The following is an 11,938-nucleotide window of genomic DNA, read 5'->3' as shown; positions in this document are numbered from 1 at the left end:
CTGATGTTAGTCAAGTTCTTTACATTCCCCATAAACTGCATAAAATCAGGATTTCCCAGTGCAAAACACAATGCTTATAAAAGGCCCACCAATAACCACAAAAGGGTTGTCTCAGCCCATTAGGCTTTGTGTCTGATTTACTTCAATCTAGCTGCCATATTTTACTTTAATTCATTTGTACTCCACTATAAACTGTAGAATGTACAGCTTCTTATGTGACTTTAACATATCTTATGTTGTTCCTTGTAAAATCAATAGAGGCATGCTTTATCTCTTCCCACATCTGGGCTCCTCCTCCTTGTTACAGCCATATTGGAGTATTATTTCCAGGGTAATTATTTTGAAAGGTATCAAAATTGGATCTCTGTGAATGACAAGCCTTTAAATATTTTAAGGTGAAATTTGATCTCTGCAGAAAGTTACTAGTTAGCTGAGCTAATAACACCTTTGCTAGGCTTTATACTGTAGTCTGATACACTGCAATTTAAAATTGTTTTGTGAATGAAAATAATGTACCAGTTTGGTTCCTGATCAATTGATCAAAATATGTGTATTTTCTTCTCTTATGATATTGGCCAGAAGTAGCTGATTAGTCAAACAGAATGTAATGAGTGAGTCTATACATGCTGATCTTTAAGTAATCCATGTCAACCCCATTACATTTTAATCCTTGACCTCTGCCTCCACTGACAATATGATCTCCTGTATCAAGCATGGACAAATGCTTTTGTTCCTAATCGCCTCATGGCACATTGAAGACATAGTTTCACTTGATCCAGACATTTTAAAATTGTTCTGCTTTAACTGGGAAAAGTATTTATCCATTCTTGGGTGGGCAAACCTACCTAGAAGAGCAAAAGAGAAGCCCCGTAAAGCTATAATTTGAAATTCTTATGTTTTGCAAGCTGAAATATACGGTGGGAAATAGATCTTTAGTTTTGGAATTGTGGTGTTCCTATATAGGAAAACTAGAGCTATAAGAAGAGACTGGGATAAAGAAAACTCTTTTCCACTATCAGATATGTCTACTGAATGCACTAAATTTAAGAACAACATGAACAGATCATCCATGGTATTAGCCTTTCATAGATGCAACCACTTACATAAGGGCTGAATTTTACCTGGCAAGTTTTTTGGGTTTTTTTTGGCTCATAAATTTGTTCTTACATTTACTGATGTAAAATTTAATGAAGAGAGGCACAAGACTATTGCATTTCTAATACTACTGCCAAAACAGAAATTATGTTATTTGAAATTAAGTTATTTGAAATTATGAAGTATACACAAATATTACCTAAAGCTGGGTATAATGTATTCCAGGACTAATTTGCAACTGTGTAATTCATCAAAAATTAGTTTCACATTAAAACTGAAGAATCTTATTAACACTAATGCTGGCACTTGTAATTCTGAAAACCATTTTAAAAAGTTAGAGGTCAAAGAGTGACTTCTCTAAAATGGAAGTAACATTCTAAAACAATTTGGGTTGTGATCCAAAGATGCATTTTACAGTTTGCATGTGGAGAAAGAATAGGCAATACGTTCACAACAAAAGCTTATAAAACTTGATAATTCAAGTTAATAGAACAGATTCTTCAATTTTCAGTGACTTCAGTGGGAGGGAAAGATAGTCAAGGGCAGATTTTTAAATATATTTAGGTGTCTACAGATATGCAGAGGTGCCTACTGGGATTTTTAAAGGTGCCTACTTGCTTAACTCACATTGAAATCAACAGAAGTTAGATACCTATGTGCTTTTGAAAATACCAGTAGGAATTTGATGCACCTTTAGGTGCCTACATACCTTTAAAAATCTGGCCCTCAATGCCTTACAAGAGATGCTTGTTGCAACATTTGACTTTAGGCATGGAATCCTAGCCCTCTTGAAGTCAACGGCAGTTTGCCCATTGATTTAGCTGGGTCTAGGATTTCACCCTAGATCAGTGATACTCAGTGAACCTCAGTGGTTCAAGTGAGAAGTTAGCGATCAACATTACCCAAAATAGCCACAGCAGTGTGAATTCATTGTTTGTTTCATTTACTATAGTATGGTCTATTCATATTTAAATAAACAGTATGATGGGAAATATTTAGTTTATATATATAATTCTCTCAGCAAAATGACTGATCAAGTATTATTTTATCAACTGCAATTGGTTAATAACATAGTAAAAGCATCCTGATTGGTTAAATCACACAGTGTCTTAATATCACGTGCTGCAAAGAGCTGCAGGAGATACATTAAAGAACCATTTGCGAGCCTCAGTCTGAGTATCACTGCCCTAGATGTTCAACCTTCTCCTCAAGATTGACTGAGACTTCATTCACCTATCCCTCCCATTCTCCTACTGGCTGCTCTTGCAGAACTCTGCTTGGATGGATTCAACAGTAGAGGGTGCAAACAAAATTTAACAGTAACTCTCAGAGTAATGCATTTTTAGGGGCTTCCCTGTAAGCTTTGTGTGTGGATGTCCAATGCATGGTAAATCTTCTGTGGGATCTGGTAGACACTGTACAGACAGCACTTCCTCTTTTGCCCATCTAGGACCCTAAGAGCGTCCAATACTAGATGGCTAGGGCCTCCCTCGTATGTAACAGTAAATTTCTCACACTGTTGTCATAATACAGTAGAACCTCAGAGTTACGAACACATTGGGAATGGAGGTTGTTTGTAACTCTGAAATGTTCATGAGTCTGAACAAAACATTATGGTTCATATTTCAAAAGTTTACAACTGAATATTGACTTGAAACTTTACTATGCCAAGAAAAATGCTGCTTTTAGCCATCTTAATTTAAATGAAACAAGCACAGAAAGTTTCTTCACCTTGTCAAATATTTTTTTAAACTTTGCCTTTATTTTTTTTAGTAGTTTATGTTTAATATAGTACTATATGTATTTGCCTTTTTTGTGTCTCTCTTTGTTGCTGCCCGATTGTATACTTCTGGTTGAAATGAGCTGTGTGGTTGACCAGTCAGTTTCTAACTCTGGTGTTCCTAACTCTGAGGTTCTACTATATTTATTTAAAAGGTGTCTTGTAATATCATTTGAAAACTAATAAACTGGACATTAATATCACTGTGAAATGCATGTTACAATGCTGTTTTTAAAATTAAAATCTTATATTTTTCATAGTCTGTGAACAGATAAAGGAGGCTAAACAGTTTCCCCCAGGCAAAGAAGAACTGCAAACACCTCTTCGGCTCAACTGCAAATCAAGCCAGGTGTGACCAGAGACAAGGACAACTGGGCTATTCATTTGCAATGCAGATTCCAGGAAGATCATTTGCACTGTAAATCAGAGGGGACTGCAAAATTAAGATGGCACAGGCTTCCTGGTGGACACAGAAAGCTGAAACAACGAGGAGTCCTTGTAGCACCTTAGAGTCCCTCGGAGAGCTTCCTGACCTCCAAGACAAAGAAACTTTGGTGACATAAGGAACTGCTGAAAGACTTTGGGGTGTCCATCAGCTGAGAGAACAAAGAAGCCAGCGCTTTGTATTCATGAAAGATGGGTCCTGCTAAACAGGCTGGAGAATGCTGACAACTTGGTGTGAGTTAAAAAAAACTGTTAGACAAATAAATGGACACAAATCAGACGTCAAGATTTACAACATTAAAAAACCAGTCAGAGAACACTTCAACCTCGCTGGTCACTCAATTACAGACCTAAAAGTCGGAATCCTTCAACAACAAAAAAAAAACTTCAAAAACAGACTCCAATGAGAAACTGCAGAACTGGAATTAATTTGCAAACTGGACACCATTAAATTAGGCTTGAATAAAGACTGGGAGCGGATGGGTCATTACACAAAGTAAAAACTATTTCCCCATTCTAATTTTTTCCCCTAATGTTACTCACACCTTCTTGTTAACTGTTTGAAATAGTTTATTTCCTGATTATCACTACAAAAGTTTTTTTTTTCTCCTGCTGATAATAGCCCACCTTAATTGATTAGTCTCGTTTAAAGTTGGTATGGCAACACTCATTTTTTCATGTTCTCTGTGTGTGTATATATATCTTCCGACTGTATTTTCCACTGCATGCATCCGATGAAGTTGGTTTTAGCCCACGAAAGCTTATGCCCAAATAAATTTTTTAGTCTCTAAGGTGCCACAAGTACTCCTCGTTTTTTTTGCTGATACAGACTAACACGGCTACCACTCTGAAACTTGTTAGACAAAGCTATACTTTGCTAGAATTAAGTTTTATACACTAGAGAGCATGATCTTTTTGTTAGTAACCCTTTCATATCTCTTTCACTCTTGCTTGAAATCACTTAAACCTATGCTCTTTCTTAAGAAACTTATTCTTAGTTTTACTACACACCATCTGTGTTTGGGTAATACGGTGGTTTTGGGTACAACTCCAGCTGACCTGACGAGCTGTTGCGCATATTGGTTCTTTGGAGGCAGCGAACTCGGTGTTACCTCTGTGAATATCCAGTAAGAGGGACCGGACACTGCAGGGGAAATGGTTTTGGGGAGACTTGAACTGCAAGAGTTTTGGGGGTCATCCTGCAAGGAGTAACTGGGCCGGCCAGGGGAGACCATGGTGCTGTGAGCATGTTGCAGGCATCAGGACTCTGAGCCAAAGCTGCATAGCACAGAGGCACCCAAGGTTACAGGGCAGGAGGTGACAGAATGCCTTACTGGCCTGTATGAACCCCCAAAGCATCACACCATCACTGGAATACTCAGCACAATATCTAAAAAATAGTAAGCAGGTACCTACTAAAAATCGGAATAAAATGTTCAGGGACTCTACTCTTCTCTTCTTAACTATCTTAATGAGAAATACTAGTGGAAAAGAGGAGATGAGGCATTATTTTTACTTAAAAATGCATTCAGTTACTTCAGTAAACTGCTTTTTAGAGCGAATTTGAAAAATATGTTTGCAATCTCTATATTTTCAACTTGATGCTGGAAACATACTAGTTTGTACTCTGCTAGCATACCTCGGAAAAGCTAAATCAATCTGCCTTTTTTATTTACATGCTTTATTCCTGAGAAATGTAACTGCGATTTTTATTAACTTTATGTTTTATGGATCTAATATTTAAGAACAAGTCTATCTTTTATGTCACAGTAAGAAGGTTAATATACTTACAGATTCTCCTGCAATACATCTTGGGCAAGGCTGGGCAGTACCTTTGCTTCCATGATTTTGAAAAATCTAACAAAAACATATACAAGACTCAAAAAAAGCAATTATTTGCAATTTTATTATAAAATGTATTTTAAACATGTTCTACTAATAAATAGTTATTGTTGGTGATATAAACATACCATTGAATTTGGCTTTTCCTTAGGGGTCTGAGGAATAAATTGTTCTGTGGTACCTTTCTGTTTAGAATCCAGCTCCATAGTCCAGTAATCCATAGCACATTCATTTAATTGGTGGCAAAAATCACTCTCATTTGGAATGGGCTCTAAACTCTTGCATACTCGTTTCTAAAAGAATAAAAAGCAATATTACCTATCGTCATAAAGCACAGTCCACTGCAATTAAAAAAAGAAAATCCTGAAAACCCGTAACAGATAAAAATCTTGAGTTCAATTCTCAAGTGTGCAAAATTTCCATAGCCCGATTATATTGAGGGGCTTTACAGAACAAGATGAGGATGGGTAAAAATTTCAAAAGCATCTAAGTCCCATTTTCAAAAATGACTTAGACATTCCAGATCCTAAGTCCCATTGACTTTCATGCTTTATTCAGAATCTCTAAGTTACCTTTGAAAATAGGACTTAGGCTTCTAAATAACGTAGCTTTGAAAATTTTCCCCAATATCTTTTTGAACCAACTTTGTTTTTAGGAATAGCAACATTTTAATATGTGGTATCATGGTACAATAATCTACATTTTCCTCTCCGTACCCCAGTATTGATCAGTGTTACATATTGGCCCATTAGCATAGATTGCTTTGCAGATCCCAGTACTGTCTATTGACAGAGTCAATCTTCACAATGAATACTGAGTGAAATATTCTCTCTCTCCCAGTAGCATAAGAACTTCATAGGCAGGAGATGACTTGCCAGCAAACTAACCAGGCTCCTGAAGCATGGAAACTAAATTTAAAATTTGAATATATATATAAAAAATCCTGTTATGTAAAAATAAAATGGATCAATACGCCAGGAACCTCAGTGGAGAACAGTTGAAACAAGAACACTACTGAGGAATAAAGCATATTTGTAAGGGAGGTAAATCAAAAAGTAAAATATGTATTGTACTAAGAAAGTGAATAATATAATAACATAGCCTGAGAAGGTCCTCTAAAGCCAGGCTTCCCTCCACTGGGAAAACATCCTTTTCCCTTTGTTGTTGTAGAATTTGTCCTTTATTAAAGGCTATGGTATATCAGTACAGCAACGTAACTAACAAGATGTATGAAATGAAGGATAAAAGGAAAAAGTGATTTACTGCTATGCATCGTAAGAAATTTGGCTTATCAAAAATAAATTCAAGGTATTGTTTTTTGGGTTTAAGATACTTAATATCAGTGAGAGAAATTTAGCATACAGAGTAGTTGGCTGACAAAATCTTATCATACTGATGCCAAGAGAACTTGAAGTTTCTAGAGAGGTTGGCTGCAGAGAAGGCTAAACTATACTGAAATTATATGAAAGCAGAGCATCATCTCAGGGAAGAAGAACAATAAACCAATAAATCAATTCTGACTTTGGACAGAATCCAAATAACTCAAGATCTATTAAGTTTACAATTAATAAGGCCCAACAGGTCAGCTGTTCAGAAAGCCTAGTTTCCACTAGGCAAGATTACATCAGAATGACTCTTTATTTACCAGGAATGGTAAACTCAATCTAATGATCGCTTTATGCACTATATCCAATGTGGGTCCAGGGCTCAAGACAAGAAACACAAGGTCACATTCTATCCTAGGAAAGACAGAAAAGAACAGATCCTTCTACAGAGAAGATACACACCAACCTATCCTTTTAGGAGCAAAGTATGTGTGAGTGTTTGGAGGAGAAAGAGGAAGGTTTCCAGATAAATCTCTCTTCCCCTTGAGTACTGGTGAAGTTGCCACAAGTTTATTTCCTAGCTTTGTAGAATACACTGATCATGAAAGGGTGATACAGGTGGTGCAAGAACTAATATGAAAAATTAACTGAGCTAAATGCAATTGCAGATGGTTTTGAGAGACTGTCAACTGCTTTCTTATAATTTTAAATATATATATATACACACACACACACACAAACAAACAGAAAGATTTATAACATCTTAGAAGCTTCAATGTCAAGTGCTTATTCCTATTTTCTTTTGTTCTCTCTTTGCCAAACATTTTTCTCCTGTATATACTAAGAACCACACTGGCAGTTGTTTTGTTTTATCTTTTGTTTATAGTATATCTCAGCCTGTGTTCCAGCTGGATGACAGCAAGTATGTACAAAACAGGCTCCCAACGTGCAGTCTTAGAGAATGCTAAGCCCTTTGCTAACCTTTAAGTCAAAGTACCTGGAAATTAATACAAAGTTAATAAGAAACTTCTCAAAAATTAGAGGTCTATCTTAAGTCAAGCCCCTATAATATATAGGAAGAATTACCCAAATATGGAAAAGGGAACCATATAGATGAATAATGTGCAAAGGAGTGTGAGGGAGGCTAAGAAGAGACAAGAGGGAGAGAAGAGAGGACAAAAGGAATCTTCCCCCTGCACAGGAACCTAGCAACTAGCTTTTTGCAGTTAGAGTACAAAGAATGAGGAAGCCTAATATCCAAAGTGGTGCTAGCCTTTCCAGAGAGGACAGCATTATGGCACCTTTACCCCTATGCAGCAGAATGCCCACCATGCCCTTTGAAAAGATGTCAGTGTCCGAGTTTCCTCTGGGCTCCCCTGGGTACTGGCTGCCACAAAAATGATGCCTCCAGAAGATCCTGCTTGAACCACAGAGATGCACACTACACCCTTTGTTGGCAGCAATTTAATAGCCACAGTCAGGCCCAAAGATTCCATGCTAGAGGAAACCTAAAAGGGAAGAGTTTTGCTGTTTAAAAACAAAGTGCAGAGCTATGTACAGTGCTCTGCAAATTATAAAACAAGACCAGTTTCCCAGCATTAATACTAGGGGTAATTTTAAGGCTTCTACTATTAGTTTAAGTCTAAAACAGAAACCAGGTTCCACTTCCTTGGCTCACAGAACACCTGTGATGCAGTCATGAGCGGCTACTAATTTGCTCCTTCAGAGGAAAATTCTCCTTTCGGATTGTGTCTAGTAATTTGCTTTCTAGATGCAAGGATCTCTCACAGGAAAGAGAGCAGAATATGCAAGTTGGGATCTGGCATGTGGATCTGAGAGGATAATTTTATCTCATCTCTGAAAAATGGTCTCTCTAACTTATTTGTTACCACACATGGACAAACTACAATGACTGAGCCAGGACATGTAACCCCAAAAAGGAACAAAGAAAAGTTCTTTTTCTCTTATGCATTCTACTCACTTACAGTCAGACAGGGCTTGAAAGCAAGAGTTCACTAACAGATTTTTTTTTTTCTTTCTTACCTGTAAATGGTATTTCTCTGATGGACAAGGTTAGCCTCTAACTAGATGGGTTTTTGCTCATGTCACACTCGAACAGGCATCATCAACCAATGGAGTAAGAGCATATGAGCACCAACACAAGTTGTCTTGAGGCTCCTGTTAATTTCCCCGAAGTGAATGCCCTGGCACTCACTATAAAGAAAAATGCTTACAAGCTAGGAGGTGAGAGACACCTTCTTGGAATGAATTTGGTTAGAGAAATGAACTCACTCAAGCTTAAAACTTTTATCCTGAGAATGCAACAATAAACTCCTAACAGACTCTCCTCGTGAGACATTTCAGAAGTAGGACAGTAGCAAGTGAATACTGTTAGTACTGCCAACTGGTAATAAGGCAGAATACCAACTAAAGTGCGGCTATTTGAGCAACAAAGTTTTAGTGCTGAAAAGCACCAGTATAGACAGCACTTTATCACCGGGATAAAACTACCACCCCTCATTTTTTTTTTTAAAATCGCTGGGAGAACTCTCCCCCCGGCAATAAAGCATCTACACTGTCTATGTCATAGTGCTGCCACAGCAGTGCTGCCACATGGGCAGTGTAGACAAACCCTTAGAAGTAAAACTGTCTACAGACCGACCTTACCCACTCAGAAAATAACTATATGGGATACAACATTCCCTTTTAAAATATATGGGACATCACAAGCTGCAAAGCCAGAACAAATACTGAGGAAAGCTTTGTGAGTAGAAGCATGTGTGTCTGCCATGTAAGGGCTAATAATAGTATATACGTAGAACCACTTAATAGCACTCCATATCAGTTCTGTGCTGACCATGGGCAACATTGGCTGCAAAAGTATATCATCCTATGGACATTTTCAGAGAGTGTGTATCTAAATGGTCTGTGTGCCTGTTCAGTGTATGTTTTAGTGACTAGACGGTTTCACACGTCCAAATATTTTAGCACTGTGGAAGCAGCTGTTTTAATGTACACCATAGTCATGTGTAGGTTAATACACTATGACTCTTGGCTTATGACAGATGTTAACCTGGGACTGGGGGATGTGTAGCCAGATCACATCTTGTCATTGGTTCCTATGCTGTGGGTTTAACAACTGCTTCTGTAACACATACGGGATGGTTCGTGGTTTGTGGGTGCAGCTGTGAATGATGGTTGAGTGGGGGATACAAGTCTGGCCAATACTTGTATCAATTGTTCTTCCCAGGGTCTTGATTCATAAAGAAGGAAAGCCTCAAAATGGTATGAGCACTTATGTGGGGACGTGTGCTAGTGAGGTAGCAGCTGGTAATTTGGAAGATGACTTCTGTTTTACAGCAGTGATACTCAGACTGAGGCTTGTGAGCTGCAAGTGGCTCTTTAATGTATCTCCTGTGGCTCTATGCAGCACATGATATTAAAACACTGTGTGAGTTAATTATTAACCAATTGGGATGCTTTTATTATGTTATTAACCAATTGTAGCTGATAAAATAATGCTTGGTCAGTCATTTTGCTGTGAGAATAATTTTTATATATATATATAAAATAATGAATTCACACTACTGTGGTCCTTTGGGTAACGCTGATTGCTAATTTGGCTCCTGAATTACTGAGGTCTGAGTGTTACTGTTCTACAGTATGCCCTGTTGCATTCCTCTGACTGTAGGGTGCTATGTATCTGCATCAACATGCTTTGTCTGCGTGTCAAACTATGTCCTTTTTCTTAACGGCTAAAGATTATTCTCTCATGTTAAAACACTGTGTGAGTTAATTATTAACCAATTGGGATGCTTTTATTATGTTATTAACCAATTGTAGCTGATAAAATAATGCTTGGTCAGTCATTTTGCTGTGAGAATAATTTTTATATATATATATAAAATAATGAATTCACACTACTGTGGTCCTTTGGGTAACGCTGATTGCTAATTTGGCTCCTGAATTACTGAGGTCTGAGTGTTACTGTTCTACAGTATGCCCTGTTGCATTCCTCTGACTGTAGGGTGCTATGTATCTGCATCAACATGCTTTGTCTGCGTGTCAAACTATGTCCTTTTTCTTAACGGCTAAAGATTATTCTCTCATGTTTAGGCGGATGAGCAGTCATGGATCCTGACATTCATTTGCAATATAAATTAACCTAGCTAACTACTCCTAACTTTCACTACCAAAAGAAAGAGGAGAAGAACCATAGCATGTTCCTCCCACCATGAGAAGTGTTGTGGAAAGCAATATTGCATGCTGGCTGCTTGGTAGTAATGCGCTACAGGTCTGCACAATTGTGTGTACTGTTCTAATACTGGTAGCATGCCTTCCCAGTGATACATGGGTGCTTGACATAACCCATGGATTTCTAGTACAAGAGGCAATAATTGGTTATGACGTATCATTTCCATTGTGCAGTTGACTAGCATACTGTGAGAACTATGGGACCTAATTGCCCACACAGCCAGGGGAGTCACACATACCCAAGCCCAGTTGTCTTCATGGCTGACCTGTGTGCTGCCCTCCCATTCTACAGGGCTCAGATGGTTTATTTGCTGGATATTTATGAGCTAGTGTTATGGGCAACGTATGGGCTCCAGGCAGGTGCTATGGGCCACTATTCTGATTCAACTGGTACAGTTTTCCCCGCTCAAGGCCCATGTCTTGGGTGATTTACAATCAGTGTTAAGTGGTGCAATGTCTGCTTGGCTCAGTCAGTATTGCAGAGGGAGGGACAGCCCGTTCTTAACCAATATGATATGGTGATTTATTGATAGCTTTTTCGCTTCACCACAGAATGGTTATCAATGTTCATGTATATGTATATCCCTTAGCAGAGTTGTGCGATACTGACTGCTGCCTGTGACTGCACACTTTGGGACACGAGCAGAGGTTCAGAACTCCTCCAATCAGCAATTATCAGTTTGTTAGTCCTGTTTCTTTACTTAATGACGATTTTCTCAGTGAGCCTATTAAGTTGCTGTTGGGCTTTGGGTCATAATGCCTTATATAATTTTTGCCTCCAGCTTAATTTTATGTTTGCTTCTGCATTGAATAGGTTCCACTAACCTGAAGTGGTGGATGGGTAGGCTGTATGTAATAGGAAAGGAGGAGGACAGAGGTCATGACAGATCTTACCAGTTTTCTTATTGAAAAGGTCAGCAAGATCTTGCATATATAGAGGAAAATGTACTTTCTAACTATTAAAATAGTTAAGCACTGGAACAGGCCTCCCAGGGAGGTTGTGAAATCCTCATCACTTGGTGTTTGTCTGACCAAACCATCAGTGTACATGCAGTTCTCTTTCAATTTTAACAACTTTAATTTTGCTAACAATAAACAAATAAATCAATACTTCAGCTAGGCTAAATTCTGCAAACACTTTCACATGTGCGTGAAAGCATTGGTGTGGAAGGTTATACAGGGTTGGGCCTCTAGAGAG

General features: G+C 38.1%; 1 protein-coding gene across 6 annotated transcripts in view; it reads right to left on the bottom strand.

Moving 5' to 3' along the window:
• C7H10orf143 (chromosome 7 C10orf143 homolog) overlaps positions 1–11,938 on the bottom strand; it is a 58,961-nt gene that overhangs the window by 45,547 nt on the left and 1,476 nt on the right. For 4 of the 6 annotated variants that reach the window (XM_027819579.3, XM_037903839.2, XM_027819572.3 and 1 more), the window contains exons 2-3: positions 5,290–5,454; positions 5,111–5,176 (exon numbers count right to left, since the gene is read on the bottom strand). In XM_027819579.3, coding sequence (XP_027675380.1) covers positions 5,111–5,176; positions 5,290–5,454 — 231 coding nt within the window. The remainder of the gene's footprint in view (positions 1–5,110; positions 5,177–5,289; positions 5,455–11,938) is intronic. The other 2 variants (XR_006292008.1, XM_043550442.1) reach the window with 1 other exon arrangement.

The sequence above is a fragment of the Chelonia mydas genome, chromosome 7, assembly GCF_015237465.2.
Source record: "Chelonia mydas isolate rCheMyd1 chromosome 7, rCheMyd1.pri.v2, whole genome shotgun sequence".
NCBI classification, from domain to species: Eukaryota; Metazoa; Chordata; order Testudines; family Cheloniidae; genus Chelonia; species Chelonia mydas.
This window is presented reverse-complemented; position numbering and strand designations above follow the sequence as displayed.